This window comes from Neomonachus schauinslandi, chromosome 13 (genome assembly GCF_002201575.2).
Source record: "Neomonachus schauinslandi chromosome 13, ASM220157v2, whole genome shotgun sequence".
NCBI lineage: Eukaryota > Metazoa > Chordata > Mammalia > Carnivora > Phocidae > Neomonachus > Neomonachus schauinslandi.
In genome coordinates this window covers 79,821,423-79,841,576 of record NC_058415.1, presented here as the reverse complement: position 1 = coordinate 79,841,576, position 20,154 = coordinate 79,821,423, and the positions used below count along the sequence as shown (strand labels likewise).

Below are 20,154 nucleotides of genomic sequence, written 5' to 3'. Positions count from 1 at the left end.
CTCTCAAGACATTGCTAGGTTCTGAAGTGTGTGGAGTGGGACCTGCGCTGAAACCACCAAAGGGCAGTACTGAGTCTGTTGTAGTCTTTCAGGGCTGAGGAGACTCAGGGATGCTAGGCTCTTAATCAAAAGCATTAGAGGGCCATGACGAGGAAATAGTGATGAACCAAAGGTGAACTGATTCATACTAAAATTGCAGTCCATCACCAACCCATCTCAATTTTGAATTGGATTGAGGCGATTCTCTCATTATATCTGCCTAACAGAGAAAAGAGGAGTCATCTGTGGTTCTTTTATACATTGCATCTGGCATGCAATCAAAAATACCAGACAATGCTGAGGAGGGAAAATGTGACCAATAATAAAGAGAAAAAAGAAACAATGGAAGCAGACCCACAGATGATCCAGATGTTAGAGTTAGCAAACGATGCCTTTAAAATAACTAAAATTAGTGCTTTAAGGAAATAGAGGAAAACCCAGAAAACAGGTAAAAAGGCAAATTTCAAGAGAATTGGAATCTGTAAAAAAATCAAAAGGTCAGTCTAGAACTGAAAAATACAGCATCTGAAATGAATAACTCATTGCATGGGTTTCACAAAAGATTATTCACAGTGAAGATAAGATGAGTAGACTTGAATACAGCTCAGTTAAAAATATCCAACTGAAGCACAGAGGGAAAAAAATGCAATGGAAAGAACAGAGCAAAAAAGACATGTAGGACACAGCCAAAAAGACTAACATAAATGTAATTGGAGACTCAGAAAGAAAGGAGAGAGAGATTGGGGCAGAAGCAAAATTTGAAGAGATAATGGCCAAGAATTTTCCAAACTAGTGAAAGACATCAGCCCACCGATTCCAAAAGCTCAGCAAACCCCAGGCAGTATAAAACAAAGAAGACCATATCGAGACAAACTATTAAAAGCTAAAGACAATGAACTCTTCCGATGGTCAGTTTTCCTAAATGTAAGGATTAGAAATCCTTCCTTGGAAATCTTTTTTTCCCCAACAGAAAAGTCAGGACAAACTAGTCTGACAAGTACAAGTGTTTTTATGAGAGCAGGGTAGCAGAGTACTTGAAATTGAAAGTACTCTGGACAGTATTTGAAATTCTTCATTTTACTCCTCTAGTCCATGGTGAAAAAAATTGATTTAGGAGAAATCGTGTTAATTTTTTCTGTTATGTGATCAGGTCCCTGGCTACTTACCGGTTCTCACTTGTGCTATTTTTTTTCTCCACTGCCTGCGATCCAGTGATACTGGCTTCTAGCCGTAAAACAAGCTATCTTTCCTTGTCCTAAGGTTTACATACATGATCTTTCCTCTGCCTAGAATGGTCTTTCTAATATCCACTATCCCACCGCTAGCCCCTTTACCTTATTAAGTCATTATTTTTCCTTCAGGCCTTCAATTAAAGTTTACTACATTGGAAAGCAGTTCCTGATATTCCAGGCTGAATGACAATTCCCAACTATGCCCTGTCATACGCGCTTGTATTTTTTGTCACAGTACCTACCATAGTTTATAATTATGTATTTATTTATGATTATGAGTCATGTGTGGCTTACTCACTATATTGTAAGTTCCATGAGAACAGGGGCAATATCAGTTTTGTTCATCATTGTACACAATCTCTAGTACGGAGCTTGGCACACAGTCAGTACTCACTAAATATCTGTTAGGTAAATGAACAAATGAATGAAAGAACACACAGAGGAAAGATAAATTTCAATCCTGGTTAAGGACAGGAATGCTTCATCATACTGAGTTGATTTACATTTCTCCCCAGGTCTTGTACAGTAAGAAAGCGGTCTACACTGCTGGCTCTCACTGCCAGTTGTCCTTGCAGCAAGGAAGTAGATGTCTTTAACGTCAAGTAAATCCCAACCTGTCCTTGCTCGAGATAATTTAAGGCAAAAGATATCCTTTCCATGGTTACGACTTCTAAAAGCAGCTAGTAATAAGAGAAATAGATGGTTTCTCTGTTTGGAAATATAATAAAAGTGGAATTCAACATGAAGGGATGCAAGCACTTGATTGAAACCTGCAAGCTTAATATATAATCAGCCTTTCCTTTTGTCTCAAAGATTTTTTTTCAACAACGCTGTGATACGGCTGCCCTCTGGTGGCCACTTACTATGTTTTCACGGTCCCTACGTTTCCCCTTTCTGTAAGTCTTCTAGACTTTGTGTTTTAGATGAAACAGATTTTAAAGTAACCTTTTTGTGATAAAATATATTGGGGAAAAACATTTTGGAAAACAGTTTCACAATATGTATCGGAGTCTTCAGAATACCTCCTTGATCCAGTAATTCTGTTTCCAGAAATCTATTCTGAGGAAATAATTCTAAATTCATAAAAAGCTTTGTGTTCAAAGAGGCTTACTAAAGTGGTAGTTATAATTCTAAAAAATTAGATAACCCTATTTCTATCCACAGAGAATGAAGCCAATTATGTTACCTACGTAGTATGTGGTTAAGAGCACGGCAAGTGCAATCTTGACTTGACTTTGGCCAAATTACGTAGCCTGTTTCTTCGCCTAGAAATGCAGATAATAACAGTAACTGTCTAATGGGTTGTTGTAATGATTCAGTGCAATATATTTATAAAGTCTTTAATACAGTGCCTGGCTCATTATGTGTAATCAATAAACGGCCACTATTAAACTGTCATTAAAAATTTTTAAAGAGTGGTATATATAACAACATAAGAGAGTGAAAAAAGCAGGGCATGAAATGACATGGCCATATATTTAGACTATTTGAAAAGCAAAACTTAAACTTATATATATAAGGAAAGTTTTCAAGGAAAAGTATTCAAAATCTTAGTGACAGATTTCTTATGGTAATTTTTTTTCTTCTACTTTCCCATATTTTCTAGATTTTATTTATTGAGTATATATTTACTTTAAAATGGAGGTGGGAAGACTATTATTTTTTCAAACTAGAACTTTATGTTCACATGGTGTACTTCTTCTTCTTTTTTTTTTTTTTTAGAAGATTTATTTATTTTTGCTTCTCTTGGGGCACCTGGGTGGCTCAGTCGGTTAAACGTCACACTCTTGGTTTCAGTTCAGCTTATGATTTTAAGATCCTGGGATCGAGCCCTGTGTCATGCTCCACACTCAGTGGGGAATCTGTTTGAGGATTCTTTCCCTCTCCCTCTGCACCTCCCCCCCACCGTGTACATGCTCTCTCTCTCTCTTTCTAAAATAAATAAATCTTACATGTTTGTCTTCTTCATTTGTACTGTCCCCTAAGTGATCTTATTCAGTCCCCTGGATTTAATTTAAAATGCCATCTACGTCTGGACTAACTACCAGATTTACATTTCTCCCTTGATCCTCACACTCAAAGATCCAATAGTCCATTGGACATCTTAGTCTGAACACCTCAACTGGCATCAGAACCCTAAGACATCCAAAACAACTCTCTACCCTGTAAGCCAAGCCTGCCTTACTCCTAGGGTTCTTCATTTTGGTGACTGACACCATTCAGCCAGTTGCTCAGTCCAAATGCCTAGGAGTCATATTTGGTTCCTTTCTTTTCCTCACTGCAAATAGCCAGTCCATCAGCAAGTTCTATCAGCCCAGCATTCAAAATACACCGTGAATCTGACCACTGTTTATGACCTTTGTTACTGTCATCCTTGTCCAAGCCCGTCATCTCTCTGAACTACTGTGATACTCTCTGATCTCCTCTTACCTCCTCTCGTCCTCTCACCCCAGAGCCCCACCCCACCACAGTCCAGTCTCCACAGAACAATCAGAGTGATCTTTTTAAAATGTAAAACCACATCATGTCATTCCCATGCTTAAACCCTCGGATGGCTTCCCATCCCTCTTGGAATAAGATTCAGACTTCTTTCTATAGCCTGCATGACTTTACATTTTCTGGCGCCTGCCTTTCTCTCTGACCTTATCTTCTTTTACTCTCCCTTGTTCACTTAGGCTTGGCTTGCTTTCTTTTTGACAGGTTAAAGTTTGCCTTCTGCCCTGTAGGGAGGATCAGGCATTTCTTCCCACAACAAAGCACATTGCTGTATTTCTGACAGGTTTATATATAAACTATGAAATGGCAAAATAAATAAGGACAAGGCTTTTTACAGGTGGCGATTTATGTTTTCAAAGCGTTGTCTTGAATTTGGTTGGAAACGAGCCCGGCATTCTTTTCTTTGACTGGTTGCTTTCTTGGTTACCCCTACCAGATTGGTTTGCCGCCTAGCCAGCGAGCATGATGAGATCATCTTCAGAAAACACTCATTCCTTTTTTTTTTTTTTTCCAACTGGTAGTCTGCTCCTTTGGCCATCTTTCAGCAAAGAGAATGTGAATTTCAAGACAGTATTGTTGTATTTTGGGAGGTTCCAGGCAGAGTATAATAAAGTTAAACTTTAGCTAATTTATACATATCTCTTATCATAAAAGAGAGGCCCCGACCTTTTAGATTTTAATGGGAATTTAGATTTCATCTAGTGCAACTTTCTTAATTTATAGATGAGGAAATTAAAACATAAAGAGAAAACATTTGTCTTATGGAATAGTTTTTCGCCCTTTGAAATATTCACGTTACGTTAAATTATTAGCCCAAGAATTATTGCACTTTACAGATTAGAAAAGTGAGAGCCAGAGAAGTTATTTCCCGAAGGTCCCATCACTGGTAAGTGATCTGCTGGGAGTGGGACTCAGATCTGACATTAAATACTGTACCAGTTTTCTTATGCTCTCTTGCCTCCCAGAGAGGAGCTATAAGCTGTTAGAAAGGTAAATCCACACCATCAGTTCCTACTGGATGTGGATTTGAAAGGTTATGATCTTTATTGTTATTATAAAAACATTTCCTCCAAGTTTCTCATGAAATGTTTTAAACTTGCTTGAGTTCTTAAAACATTTTTATAATACACATGCAATAGAGTTTATAATGTATTAGCTTTGTAATCAGGAAAAAAATCAAGACAATAAAAAAAGGATACATGCATACCAGAGACGCGTGAAAAGTAGAGGGGAGAAACCAGAAGGACTGTTGCCCTCACAGCTACTGTTAGCACTCTGCTGTGTTTATGTCTGTCTGTCTGTAATTTATGAATTTTCTTTCTCAGTGGCTGTGTTCCAGGTGCATGCTATTTTTGAAGCAGTGTAGAGTAATGAGTCTTATTATTAGACTTGTTTTCATCTTCCCTTTTGAGTAAAGTTTTCATCTTTCCTTTTGAGAAAACATATTTACCACACAGGGTTATTTTTTTCTCATTGACTTCTCATTGTAAGGTATGGCATAAAACAAATGGAAATAGATTCTCCTGAAAAAAAGTGTTTAATTATTATAAATTTTATAATTTCTTAGAAAAATTTATATTCTAATATAAATGGTTTAATAGAACAGAATGATATTGTGATAAGCACCAAGGCTTGATATCTTATCTAAAATAGTAAAAAGCCCCCAAACAATAAGCATGTAAGCCCAATAGCATTGTAGAAGCACAATATTGACTGTATATATATTTATCATTTTTAAATAAGAATAGCAATATGACCTGTTCTTGCCACATTAGTCACATGCAAATGGCATGTTCTTGGAACACATCTTTCCCCGAACATCCTTATTCTGTTAGAGGACTATTAACATTTTTGAGATATTTTGAAAGTTCAGGACTTTATCAGAACTTGTTTTCTTAAAAATTATTTCCGTTGCACATTTTTACCAGGGGGCGAGCAGGTGGCCAGATTTTACACATAATGCAGGTTTTGATTTTTCCAAACTGCAGAACACTTTAACATTTAAGATTATCTTATTTGTTGGGGCCCCTGGGTAGCTCAGTCGGTTAAGTGTCCAACTCTTGATTTTGGCACAAGTCATGATCTCAGGGTTGTGAGATCGAGCCCTGCATTAGGCTCCTTGCTGGGCATGGAGCCTGCTTTAGATTCTCTCTCTTTCTCCCCCCCCACCCCCCCAAACAAACAACAAAAGATTATCTTATTTGTAGAGCCAGAATCCGCAGTTTGCAGTTTCTTAGTATGTATTTTTTAGCTCTTTTTATTGTCACAAAGATACATAGCTAAAGAGGCATCAGAATATAAAAAGATCTGGAAAGATATCAGTACCTAATGTGTTTATCATTGTATGAGGATATACTACTACTTTGTTACATATGTGAAAAGTATCATTAACACTAACAGGCCTTAAAAAGTTATATGATTGGGGCGCCTGGCTGGCTCAGTCAGTAGAGCGTGTGACTCTCGATCTTGGGGTCATGAGTTCAAGCCCCATGTTGGGTATAGAGATTACTTAGAAATAAAATCTTTAAAAAAATTATATGATTGAAAGCGACATTTGCATGTGAGTTTGATTTAGTTCAAAGTTAAGTGTTCAGGTAATACATTTTTGAACCTGTCTTTCCCCGTCAGTTCATGAAGTTTGGGAGAATTCTGTTGTAATTACTTAAGAACTGAGGTGTGCCATGTGTGTTAATAACACTGTCATTATTTGGTTTTTCAGATTTTGCCCCAGTTGTCAGACCATTTTATTTCACAGCCTCAGTCTCTCTCCCCTTTTTCTCAAATATTTCACTCATAAGGAAAAGAAATCAAATACAACTGTTTATGAATAGTTTCAGCATTGAATGGTGTTTCGCTTATCATGTAAAATTTCATTGTCTTAGGTTTCTATGTCACATTTTCTCCCTTATTCCTGTAATAGCAGTTTGAAGAGTCCCTGTGCGTCTCTATGGCCCCTTAAAGAAGGGGTGTTAATTACACTGCACTTTTTCATTTTCTGTTTTCAGACACTATGCTGCTTCAGTGCCTGCACAATATCTTTACTAATAGGGTACCACAGGAGCAGTACTACAAAACACATCCTTTGCTCTCCTCCTTCCTTTTCATTTCTCTACTAATTGTTTTTATTTTTAAGTTTTTATTTGTTTATTTTTTTAGTAATCTCTACACCCAACATGGAGCTCAAATTCACAACCCAGAGATCAAGAGTCACATGTTCTACTGACTGAGCCAGCCAGGCGCTCCTATTAATTAATTGCTTTTACTTTTATCTTGAAATTTTTTAATATGAAAATGTATGGAGAATAATATAACGCATACTCATGTACCTACACCTAGAATCAATAAATATTAATGTTTTGGTATTTTGCCTAATATTTATACATATTATATATAGTTATATATTTGAAATAGAAAATTTCAAATACAGTTGGAGTCCTCTCTTTTTCCCTAGTCTCGTTTTTCTCCTTCCCTCCACAAAGATAAGCAGAGCGTAAAATTTTCCTATGCCCCCTCAGTCCATATTTGATTTTTATTGCGTATCATATGTATGTACCCATTTGCTTAGTGTATTCTGTATCCATTTGCTTAGTATTGTTTAGGATGGTTTTTAAAATTTTACAAGGTAGGGGCGCCTGGGTAGCTCAGTTGGTTAAGTGACTGCCTTCAGCTCAGGTCATGATCCCAGGGTCCTGGGATTGAGCCCCGCATCGGGCTCCCTGCTCGGGGGTGGGGAAGCCTGCTTCTCCCTCTCCCACTCCCCCTGCTTGTGTTCCCTCTCTCACTGTCTCTCTCTCTCTCTGTCAATTAAATAAATAAATAAATAAAATCTTTAAAAAAAATAAAATTTTACAAAATAAGTAAGTACTCTCCATCTGTTTTGTATCATTCTGCAATTTGCTTTTTTTCAATCAACATTGTTTTCAAGATTTATGCATGTTCATACATATAGGTCTAGTTCACTTTTTTAACTATAGTAGCCCAACTATGAAAATAGTATATAATTTATTCTTTCTTAAGAAGGTCTTTAGATTGTTTTTATTTTTAATTTGAAAATAGTTGGCCTGCTTTCTGTATGTAGTCAACCATCACCTGGGCTTATTGCTACTCTACTCATGTACCCAGCCTTTCCCCAGAGTTTACAATATAGAAGGGGACACGGACCTCACAGACGTGGCCAATGTAGAGATAAGATGGGGTAGAAACTGAACTCTATCTAATTCCTGTCGGACCACTTCTTCTGGTGAACTTGTAAAGTCTTTTGTTTGCATGTATGATTTGTTTAACGGTATTGTGCTTTCAGAGTAAATCTTGAACTTCTTAAAAAAATTTGCTTCTTTTAGGTGCTTGTTTAAACTGCCAGGAAAATAGCAAAGGGGATCACTGTGAAGAATGCAAAGAAGGATTTTATCAGAGTCCTGGTGCCACGAAGGAATGTCTTCGCTGCCCGTGTTCAGCAGTGACATCAACAGGCAGCTGTGTCATAGGTAAGGCCTTCCTCTAATTCTTCACTTTGAGAGGAAACACCAGGCAATCAGCTATCAATTGATATCAAGTGCGTTGATAAATGAAGTTCTGGGCCAAGAGGAGAGTGGAGTGAGTAGGTGAAAGGGAGTTATAAAAACAGCAAAGGTTTTTCTTTCTACAGATTTGCAACCAGATCCAAATACATATATGAAATGAGACTCGAGGGAGAGATGAGGAAGTTTTTGTTAAAATCTTGTTTATTCCATCTGTCACGACTAAAGAAGCAATAAAATAAAAAAGTTATGAGTGCCTCGTCATTACAATTATTCATATTCCTTGAGTAAGCGTATTTCTTTTGTTCCCCACCTGCAGAGATTCTCTGGAGGGCCCCATCATTTTTACAATTAACTGGACAATTAAGAATTAAGAAATAAGGTATAGATCATTAGTCTCTTTAAGTTTGAGAAGAGATAGTAGGGAGGGTTTAAAAACCAGTTTGACGACTAGTAGTTGGTTTGCATTTTTCACTGTAGCTTGAGGCTGTACTGAGTCTCTTTTGTGTTTTCTCCCTTTTAGAATTGGGTGAATTGGAACCTAAGTGTGTCCAGTGTAAAGAGGGTTACACGGGCCGGAATTGCAACACGTGTGAAAATGGCTATTACAATTCTGACAGCATCTGCACCAAGTGCCAATGCCATGGCCACGTGGACCCAATTACAGCTCCAAAGATCTGCAAGCCCGAGAGTGGCGAATGCATCAGCTGCCTCCATAACACCACTGGGTTTTGGTGTGAGAACTGCCTAGAAGGCTTTGTCCAAGACCTCGAGGGAAATTGCATCAAGAAAGGTAACACTTCACCTACGGTGGTACATTTAATATCTAAGCCTAGCAGTGAAACGTTCAGAACAGCCACTTTTAGCTTTATAAAACCTTCCGATCCCACCAGAGGAGTTTTCTGGAAATAGATTTTGATAGATATTTGCCTAAAGGGATCTCCTTCTATTCCTCCTGCTCTCCTGCTGCTCCAGAGTCAACTCCAGAAATCTGAGGCCCACGACAAAGTCATTGCAGGCTTCCCACATTTTCTCTTCATCTATTTTCATTTTTATGTTAATGATTTAAAAGTCCTATCATTTCTTTTATCCTTTGCTTCCTATATTCTCATCACTTCCAGTGACCATCCAAGGTCGTTGGAAGTAGGGTCCTGTAATCTGGTTGGAAGTTCCAGCTGAGAAACAAGAGTCCACCGTGGCATCTGTCCTAACTTCGGGCCAGAGTTTTCCCATGTGGGATGGAGGAAAGAGTAATGATATTCCTTTTGACTTTTAAAAGAAAAAGTTACTCATATGGGCAAAATGTTTCTTGCAGGAAAGGTCAGTAAAGGTTTAGATAAAAATTAATGATTAGAAATTCAGGATGAGTTAGGGATATTCAGGCTTTATTGGGTCACAGAGTGATTAGACCATCCTCTTCTAGAAACCACTCTTTGATATTCTGACAGATGCTGAATACTGGGCTGATGGTCTATGGCAAGTGTCGTCCCTCTGCCATTTTCTTGATATCCTTATTCTCTTGTGATCGAGGCTAGAAGACGACACTGAACCCTGTCACTAGCCTGGAGATCCTGTCACTCACTTCCCTTTTCCGTTTGGAGGCATGCTTCGTCCATGCTTAGCTGACAGGATTGTGGTGATTTTTCTTATTAGTTACTAGGTAATGTAAAACATGCCTCTTTTGGGGATAGATTAATGTGTCTGGCTGTGGTGACGAATTAGAGTGACAACAACAGAAGCCATTTTACCAAGTGCCTACGATGGGCCACGCCCTGGGAACATTACATGCGGTAATGTTCCATTGCGCATTATCTCAGCTAACCCTCCCCAGAAACTCCACAAAGTACCTATTACCATTCCCATTTTACAGATGGGGAGCCTCAGTGTTAACAAGATTCACTTACTTATCTATGGCCACACAGGTTGGTATTTCTACTCAGCTGTGCTGCATTAGCACTTTAATTATGAAATCATAATATGATTTCATAATTAATACATGATATTACACAAAGGAAGAATTACTACACATATGATTAAAGGAAGGCTGTGTTTTCTCTTGGCTGACATCAACTTTGGATATTTAAATTGTGTTTTTCAGAAGTAACTAGAAATACAATTTTCCTTATTCTGTTTTTGCCTCCTTTGAAGAGAATTTCACCCTTATGAAATGCCATCAGACATGTTGAACTGATTTTAGTTCAGATGATTTCCTTTTTATCCCTGTCACTTTTAACCAAGTGATTCAGGACTCAGTGTGACATATTTACTGCCTTTGCAGGAAGATGTATGAATCTATCCCAGAGTCAAGAAGGATAGGAAACTCCAACATTAGAATGTTCCCAAAGATTTTAATATTATACATTTTGGAGAACAGCCATGGATGTAATAATCTAGCTTTCTAGACCTTGATCCTTTTCACTATATTTCTTTAAAAATTATTTTTAACTTGCATTACCTTAAAGCAGAATATCATGTCAACATCCCATATCAACTTCCACTCCCATGTGTATTTCTTTTATTGTTTCTTAAAACTAGATAATTTTGTCTTTTACATTTCATTCTCTGTTTTTATTTTCAGAAGTTATTGTTCCAACACCTGAAGGTTCTACCATTTTGGTTTCCAATGCCTCTTTGACCACATCAGTGCCCACCCCTGTTATAAATAGTACATTTACCCCCACAATCCTGCAGACTATCTTTTCAGTAAGCTCTGCTGAAAACAGCACATCAGCATTAGCTGATGTTTCATGGACCCAGTTTAACATCATCATTTTGACAGTCATCATCATTGTGGTGGTGCTGCTGATGGGATTTGTGGGGGCTGTCTATATGTACCGGGAGTACCAAAACCGGAAACTCAATGCCCCCTTTTGGACCATCGAGCTGAAAGAAGACAATATCAGTTTCAGCAGCTACCATGACAGCATTCCCAATGCAGATGTGTCAGGACTCTTGGAAGATGATGGTAATGAAGTAGCTCCCAACGGGCAACTGACCCTGACAACACCCATACATAACTACAAAGCCTAAGGAGCTAGACCCGTTGTCTGGATTGTTAGACCACAGTGCTCACTAAGACCACATCATCTCCTGGGCCAGATGAAGCCTGGGTAGTTTGCTGAGAAAGCAAAGGCATAGAGTGCACCTGAAATTTTTAGGTACAAATTTGTAATGCACTTAGCCCATTACTCTTAGTTTCCCCCATGAAGACCTGAAACAGTCGCTGTCAATAAGGACTTGTGGTAAAGTATATTTTTGTACCAAACTACATGGGAGTATAGAAAGGCTGAACCCTGCAGTGCAGCCCACATCTACTCTGACCTCCGAACAGACTCCTGGGGAAGTGTTCACCAAACCAGCGGAAACAAGATGGAAGTGGAGGGGGAAGGACTGCTGGAAGACTTTTCATCTCCATTCCTGAGACACCTTGTTTAAAAGGAGAGTCAGGGATGATATTCTTTTTACTGTGCTAAAAGGCATCACCGAAGAAAGCTTAACGTCTGGGCTGTATCACAATAAACTCGACTGTTTTTGAAAAGGGGCAGAAAAGTCTCAAGAAGATCTTTAGAAAAGCTTGATTTTTCCTTCCCAAATTCTTGCTCAATGATAGGATCAAAGCACAGAATAAGCTTCTAATGGTAGAAAGAGGAAGGCAACATCTGGGAGCAGGAAGCTGATGGTCCTCCTTAGGGTCTCATTGTAAATGGTACATTGTCTAAAAATAAGGCCTCTTCCTGCCTCTAGAGAAATAAGGTGTATATAGTTAATGTAGCATATCTGGTCAACATTGTATTTGTATCTATTTGTAAAAAAAAATCATGTCATATTTTATCATCTAGAATTTATTTGTACAGCAGTTAATGGTGTTGTAAAAAGAAAATATGGGGATTGGTTAAAATAGAGTAACATAGATGGCAATATTGCTAGAGCTGGGACTCTGGTGACCATCAGTCATTTTTAGTCCCTCTTTGGACACTGTTGAAATTTATAAGAGGTTGAATGTTTCTAACCTTTCTTTCCCTTTCTCAGTCTCAAAATAGAGTTATATGTTCTCTGACTTATTGTAGATTCAAGCAATAGATTTTTAAGCAATTGATCGTTAAGCTGGGATAGAGGCTGGGCTCTCCAAAGCACTCCCCCGATTAGATGTTAGCCGGTCTACATATTTTACATAGATTAATGTACAACGTATCCTCACGAAAAAAAAAATGTCTCTAAATGTAGAAGATAGTCTTCCAAAGGAATGAGAAATATTTTAGTTCCAAAAGAAAAGCCATCGTATCACTTGGGATCCCCTGTTTTCATGCCTGTGAAATATTTATATTCTTCCTCCATCCCCCTCCAAAAAAAACACCTTCTACATTTGAACATAGCTTATCATCCAGACTCCACGAGGTGTATACCATCTTCCTGCAGAGCTACAGTTCTGCCGTGTTCTTGTCCGGTTAGAGGGTAGCTCTGGAGGTGGGTGGGTACAGTTAGTCCTTGCTTATAGACACAGATTTTCCCTAGAGGCCACATACTGTTGCTCTCATCTGTTACGATATTGACAGATTGTGGGTTAAGCAAGCCAGGAAAAGCAGCCAGAAGTCAAATATAGATATTTATTAGGAGGAATGGCAAACTGTCAAGTGGTTAGAAAAAAAAAGCAAGGATTTATTAGATCAGACCTAGGACATCCAAGTTGACAGCCTTGCCTAACTTCCCCCAAGAAAAACCTGGAATTTGGTCATCCCTCTATAGGAGACCCCTCAGTCTTCTCAGGTTTTAGAGATGATGTTCTGGAGGATGGACAGACAAATACCTACTTCTGGTAACCTGGGGTGCTCCGAATATTTGGCCGTTGCTCATGAGAATAGAGGTTACGTGGCATTACATTATATTAAAATCAGTGAATATGGCTATAGCCCTTTGCAGTTCACAGAGCACCTTTCCATATATGTGTCCTCTGTTCCTCATCATAGCCCCCTGAGGAAGTAATTATTGTCCCCATTTTATAGATGAGGTTAAATGTCTTGTTCAAGGCTATACAGTGTGTCATTATTAGGCTTGGAATCAGGCCTCCTAATTGAAGCACACGTTCTCTCAACTATATGCTAATGTGGAAACTGCCTAGCCCCAGACAAAGAAGGCTGGGAGGAAGAGTCCTGTCTGGGACTGTTTCTAACTTCTGTAAGTACAAGGTACAGTTCAGGACCATACAGCTGGGAAGGAGTTTGTGGAAAGGACGCAGGAGGATTACTATCTGAAGCTAGTATTGGTGATAAGACGACAAAACCACCAATTTGTGCTTCATTAACGTGAACGAATCCTCCCAAGCGGGGAGGGAAAATGTGCTTTCCCCACAGCTGCCGCCTTTGCCCGTACAGACCGAACACTGCACAGTTCCAAAGAAGTGTGCAAACTGACACACCTGCCTTTCTCCCAGATTGCCAGCCCTTCAACGTGACGGATTGAAGGTGGTGAAGAAGAAACATTCGTTAAGTAGAAGTTAACCCAATAGAGAAAGCATGAGTGTTTGTCGGGGTCTAAGAGCCAAAGCCAAATCGTCCACATTCTGGCCATATAGAGACTTTTTGAAACAGACCTTAAGAGATATTGCAGACATCGTATCACAAGGAACGTTAACCTCTAAGCACCGACTAACAGCTCCTAGGTCATGTTCTTAATTCTTCCCCGTGGAAAAAAAAATTAAGGTCTTGGAATTTGTTTTAAACAATATTCTTCAATGCCCCCTGCTTTTTGCTGGGGGAGATAATTTTGCTCTAGAATTTAAATCAATCATGAAGTGATCTGCCAGCAAAATCAGACTAGGAAACTAGAGGGAATATGCATTACACAATATTCATTCCTCTGAAGGCAGGATCCCTATGAACCATGGCGTTCGGCACTGGGATCCCATCAGTCCTTCAGAAAGATAATATTGGAGGAATTTCTAAATAAGGATTAGAAATGTGTTTATTTTCAAATAAGGCTAGTGTGAGTCTTACTGATAAATGACAAATACTGCTATTAAGTGATAATTGTATCTTCATTCATTCATTTTCATAAGCCCTGATGCATTTCTGACAGATGCCCTAGGTGCTGTTGTTAACTATGTCTGTCCTCCCTTACTTTCCTCTCCTTCCCTGCACCGTCAAGCTCCCAGATGTCTCTTATTAATGGAATTTCTCCAGGTATAGGGAAAAATGGTAATAAAAACTAAAGCTCACTTATACTAAGGTCCTATGGATTTGATGTGTTACTACTCTGAGGGGTACCTGCATTTTAAGAGAGAACAGAGCAGATGTGGGATGGGAGGAGAGAGATCTGGGGGGAGAGGATTTGTACAGTGTCAGATTATATGGCTACTCTCTAGCCCTAACGTCCCCCAGAAAACTGGTCATTAAAGCAATACTCACTGCCCTGCTAGTTCATTTTGGTCAGCGAGTGCCTTCCGGACATTTAGCCCTTCTCGTGCTGTTTTGGAGGCAGAGAGCTAAAGCAATAGTACGTCTTCCTAAGAGCCTCAGTTGGGACGGGGTTATTAGATCCTTCACCGTGGTCCTCTGTTTTCTGTAGGACACACGGTGAACGTAACAGCACTTGTGATGAACATTCCCTGGTTCTTATACTTTGAGGTATGTGGATAGGAGTTGAAGATATGCATCTCAAGGAAAGCTCTCCAACAAAAAGTTCAGAGAAGTAAAATCGACCCAGTGTAACCTGTTAGAGCAAGGAAAGCATTTCTGGCCTTATGATCCATTATGATCTTCTTGGACAGTAGGGGGTTTGAGAACTAACAGGAGTTTGGTGTGTGCAGGGGAGTGACAGAAGGTTAGTGGCAATTTTCCTCTTTAACCCTGAGCCAGTGACTATGCCAAGGGAAAAAGCGGGAAGAACACACTGGTTCAAGACGTCAAAAACGTCAAATGGACTGAAGGTTATGGATCGTTAAAATGGCAGTGGTTGAATGATGTTTTTTCAAAGGCAAATGGGAGCCTCCCTTACGTGTTACTTCTGCATATGCAATCACTGCAGCCGGGGCGACAACGTGAGCCACGGTAGCCCAGAGCCAAATGATCTGCAGCTGAGTTCTCATGCTAGGCCCAAGCACTCTGTCCTGCATTACCTGTCAGCCCAAGTGACTAGGGAATGTTTCTGAAACATTAAACTCGTCTGTATGTCACTAAAATTCTAACACAAATTTTAAAAACGTGTCTCCTATATATGCTGTACTAGGCTTCATGATGCATTTCTAAATTTGTGTATGATTTGAATATATGAAAAGAATTTATACAAGAGTGTTATTTAAAATTATTAAAAAAATAAATGTATATAATTTGTACCTATTGTAGATTTGTTGTTTTACTTTTTTTTTTTTTTTTTTTTTTAAAGATTTATTTATTTATTTGAGAGAGCGAGAATGAGAGAGAGAGAGTACATGAGAGGGGGGAGGGTTAGAGGGAGAAGCAGGCTCCTTGCTGAGCAGGGAGCCCGATGCGGGACTCGATCCAGGGACTCCAGGATCATGACCTGGGCCGAAGGCAGTCGCTCAACCAACTGAGCCACCCAGGCGCCCCTGTTGTTTTACTTTTTTTATGTGGTCAGATTTGTTGGAAGTCTTTTAATATATGTCACAGAGCATTTATTTTCAAACCACTTCATGAAAATCTTTGAACCCTTCACTTATTGACCATGCTTTTTGTTTTAACTTCTTTTAAATAATGTTTTTCCACTTAGGAAAAAAAAATGCCATAAGATTCCCCCTCTTAGAACAAAACAAAACACCCTGGGATGGGGGGAGCATTTATTAACATATAACCTTGTTTGTGCTTTTGCCTGTCCCCTATGAGATTCATTGGGATTTCCATGAAAATTTTAAAGAAAAAATTTTTCCTCTTGAATTTCTTTTTCATACATATAAAAAATTTTCTTTCTTCAGTATAAATCTGAAGGGAACAATGTTCTATGTGTTTATTAGACAACCTGCAATGAGCGTACATCTTTTTATTATTTTGAGGTACCCTTGAAGATCCTGTATTTTGACAAAGCTCAGTGGTGTTTAATGGGATGCCATCTAGAAATCCAAGGGGTATTTTGAAAAAAAAGAAAAAGTAAGTCAGGCTTTCCTTTGTGCTGCAAGCTTTATAAACTTCAGTTGGTTTATTCAACTTCAGTCGGTTGATATTTAAACTTCAAAACCCTGTTTTTCCTTTCTTTTTTTGTCACACAAGAAAATAAGTCATATTACTCTATAATCCCACCTTATATTTTTATACATGTGGTTCTATACATGTAGGTCTATAATGTATATGATTTGGGTATTATCTTAAGGAAATGGAATAAGCATGGCAGAAATCTAAACAAAATCTCAAAAGAAAGGAAATGTATGTACAATCTTAGCACACTAAGAGGAAGTATTGCCAAAAATATTACTTTTATAGTATTGTATTCGTACTTTGGATGAAAGTCTATCAAAGGCATTTATTAGATTGTCAAAACTGGGTGTATTCCTTTTTCATAGGAGTATAAGATGCATATGTTTTATTATTTTTTTATTTTTTACAGATTTTATTTATTTATTTATTTTAAAGATTTTATTTATTTTTATTTATTTAACAGAGAGAGAGACCGTGAGAGGGAACACAAGTAGGGGGAGAGGGAGAGGGAGAAGCAGGCTTCCCGCCGAGCAGGGAGCCCGATGCGGGGCTCGATCCCAGGACCACGACCTGAGCCGAAGGCAGATGCTTAACGACTGAGCCACCCAGGTGCCCCCAAGATTTTGTTTATTTATTTGACAGAGAGAGAGACAGCGAGAGCCAGAACACAAGCAGGGGGAGCGGGAGAGGGAGAAGCAGGCTTCCCACTGAGCAGGGAGCCCAATGCGGGGCTCAATCCCAGGACCCTGGGATCATGACCTGAGTCAAAGGCAGACGCTTAACAACTGAGCCACCCAGGCGCCCAAGATGCATATATTTTACAAAAATTCCCCTTCTTCCATTATAATTAAACCAGTGACTTCAAAGTAACAATTATGTTTAGTTACATTTAAAAAGCTAGGCTAAATTCAAAACAACAAAATGATTTTTGTGAAATGATAAGTATTAGAAGTGTAAACTGACAGGCTGAAAAGAGATATTTTAAGTGAATGTTAAAAAGACATAGTTTTACATGTAAGTTAGCTTTTCAAGGCAATTTTTTTTTAAAGGTCATTTATTTATTTATTTGTGAGAGAGAATGAGAGACAGAGAGCACGAGAGGGAGGAGGGTCAGAGGGAGAAGCAGACTCCCCGCTGAGCAGGGAGCCCAATGCGGTACTCGATCCCGGGACTCCAGGATCATGACCTGAGCTGAAGGCAGTCGCTTAACCGACTGAGCCACCCAGGCGCCCTTTCAAGGCAATTTTATGAAGAAATTATTGTCGTACTTATTGTACTGTTTCTCATACCTCCACTTACAAAATGAAAGCCATCACACTGTTAAATGTGTTGTTTGTATTAATAAGTAGGTTTTAAACCTTGGATGTTGAGCACTGAACTTTCAGACAGTTGCACAAAAAAACAGGCAAAATGTTTTCCTTTATGTTTAATAAGAGTAGGTTTGGGGTAATAAAGGAAGTGTTTGGGAGGAAATCTTCTTTTGTGGTTTCCTTTCTGTTGTCAGACCAACAGCTACAGTCTTCTATGTCCATATTTTTTTCTTAATCCCCGTCTCAAATAAGGAAGAATCTCAACCCTTCCTTACATTCATTACCATTCTAACCCAACTATATTTGACTCACGTATAACTTCCTATAGGTGCCAGGTTATATGATGCCTTTCTCCCTTTGCTGGTACCGTTTCTCCTATCTATAACATCCTTGAGAATATTTATTCATTTTTTGCAACCCCTCGATAAAGGAAAGTTGATCAATCCTTAATTTGTATCTGTTTTGCTTAGTGAATACCTCTCTTGTTGCACATATTTTATTGGAAATACTTGTTATTTTATGTCTTCCCCAGTAGACTCTATATTCCTTGAAACCTGGAACATTTATTCTATCTCTAGTATCTGGCATGGTGCTGGCACATTGTAGATACTCAGTAAGTTGTGGTTTAAAACAGAAGATACTTCATATGATCTCACTGATATGAGGAATTCTTAATCGTAGGAAACAAACTGAGGGTTGCTGGAGTGGGGGGTGGGGTGGGAGGGATGAGGTGACTGGGTGATAGACACTGGGGAGGGTATGTGCTCTGGTAAGCGCTGTGAATTTTGCAAGACTGTTGAATCTCAGATCTGTACCTCTGAAACAAATAATGCAATATATGTTAAGAAAAAAAAAAGAAGAAGAAGAAGGTAGCAGGAGGGGAAGAATGAAGCGGGGGAAATCGGAGGGGTAGACGAACCATGAGAGACGATGGACTCTGAAAAATAAACAGGGTTCTAGAGGGGAGGGGGGTGGGAGGATGGGTTAGCTTGGTGGTGGGTATTGAGGAGGGCACATTCTGCATGGAGCACTGGGTGTTATGCACAAACAATGAATCATGGAATACTTCATCTAAAACTAATGATGTAATGTATGGGGATTAACATAAGAATAAAAAAAACAAAAAACAAAAGATACTTGACAGATACAGGAGTTGGTATGGGAACTTAATTGGTGAAGTATAAGAAATATTCATTAGGCAAGATAGTATGTCTTATTTAATAGAGATGTCAGCATATGTATTTCAGAGGGTCTGAGAAACTCTTGAAATGGCATTCTGCTTTGTTTGTGAATACAAATAATTTGTGTGTGTGTGTGTGTACACATGCGTGCGTTTTCTGGAGGAAAGGTCCATACCCTTAATCATGGTCTCTAAAGGATCTATGATCCCCAAAGGATTAACAACTACTTGAATGGTGATTACTCTGTATATTTCAGTAGTGAAAACCTTCCCACTGAATGGCAGTCAGTACAGCCTTGATTCAAGAAATCCACTTCTGGGAATTCCTCATAAGGAAAAGAACTAAAAAGCAGAGAATTCTGTGCAAAAAAAAAAAAAAAAATTTTTTTTTCCCTGGAGTGTGTATAAAGTTAAAAAGAATGGGGACAAACTCTAGATGGTCAACAACAGATGTGGCTTAGTGCATGCACTTATTGAGATAAAATACAATCATTAAAATGAATTAGGAAGAATGACTAAAAATAGAATCAAAGTTTAGTGGAGAAAAACAGAGCATTTTGCAGATGTGCATGCAACTGGTATACAGTTTAGAGAAACTCTGATGTGTGTGCACCAGGACCCACATTTCAAATTCTTTACTGCAGCATCATTTGTTATAGCAAAATAATTGGAAACACCCCAGTTGTCTGTCAGTAGAAGAATGGATACATTGTCGGGTATCCAAGTACTTGAACAGAATTTTGTGCAGTAGTTAAAGAATTATAGCTATTCATTCATCAATATGGATGAATCTCAAAAACATTATGCCAGGGGGAAAAAAAGCAAGCCATAGAGAATGTATTTGATATAATTTCTTTTATATAATGTCCCAAATGGGAAATAGAATATATTGTTTAAAAATAACATACATATATGGGAAAATTATAAAGAAAAACGAGAGAATGATTAATATAAAAGTGAAGATAACTTTGGAAAAGAGAGGGGGATGCAGAGATGACTTCAGAGGTACTAGTAATGTTCTTAAGAAGTGTGTGTTTACATGGGCTTTTTGATGTATTCTTTTTTAATACTGTGTGTGTATATACACTCAAGCACACACACATACTCTGGTATATGTGTCATATTTCACAGTGAAAATTTTCAATAGGATATAAACTGGTGGATACAACATGATTTCAACTATGTTGAAAAAATAATACAGAAAATGTTTGGAAGGTAATACCATAACTTGAGATACCT

General features: G+C 38.5%; 1 protein-coding gene across 2 annotated transcripts in view; it reads left to right on the top strand.

Annotated features, from left to right (window-relative positions):
• Positions 1–14,567, top strand: part of MEGF9 (multiple EGF like domains 9) — an 85,199-nt gene extending 70,632 nt beyond the window's left edge. Inside the window, exons 4-6 of one of the 2 annotated variants that reach the window (XM_021691148.2) lie at positions 8,108–8,251; positions 8,808–9,077; positions 10,866–14,567. In XM_021691148.2, coding sequence (XP_021546823.1) covers positions 8,108–8,251; positions 8,808–9,077; positions 10,866–11,314 — 863 coding nt within the window. In that variant the 3' untranslated portion in view covers positions 11,315–14,567. Of the gene's footprint in view, positions 1–8,107; positions 8,252–8,807; positions 9,078–10,862 lie in introns of both variants that reach the window. The other variant, XM_021691147.2, reaches the window with a different exon arrangement.
• The last annotated feature ends 5,587 nt before the right edge of the window (positions 14,568–20,154 follow it).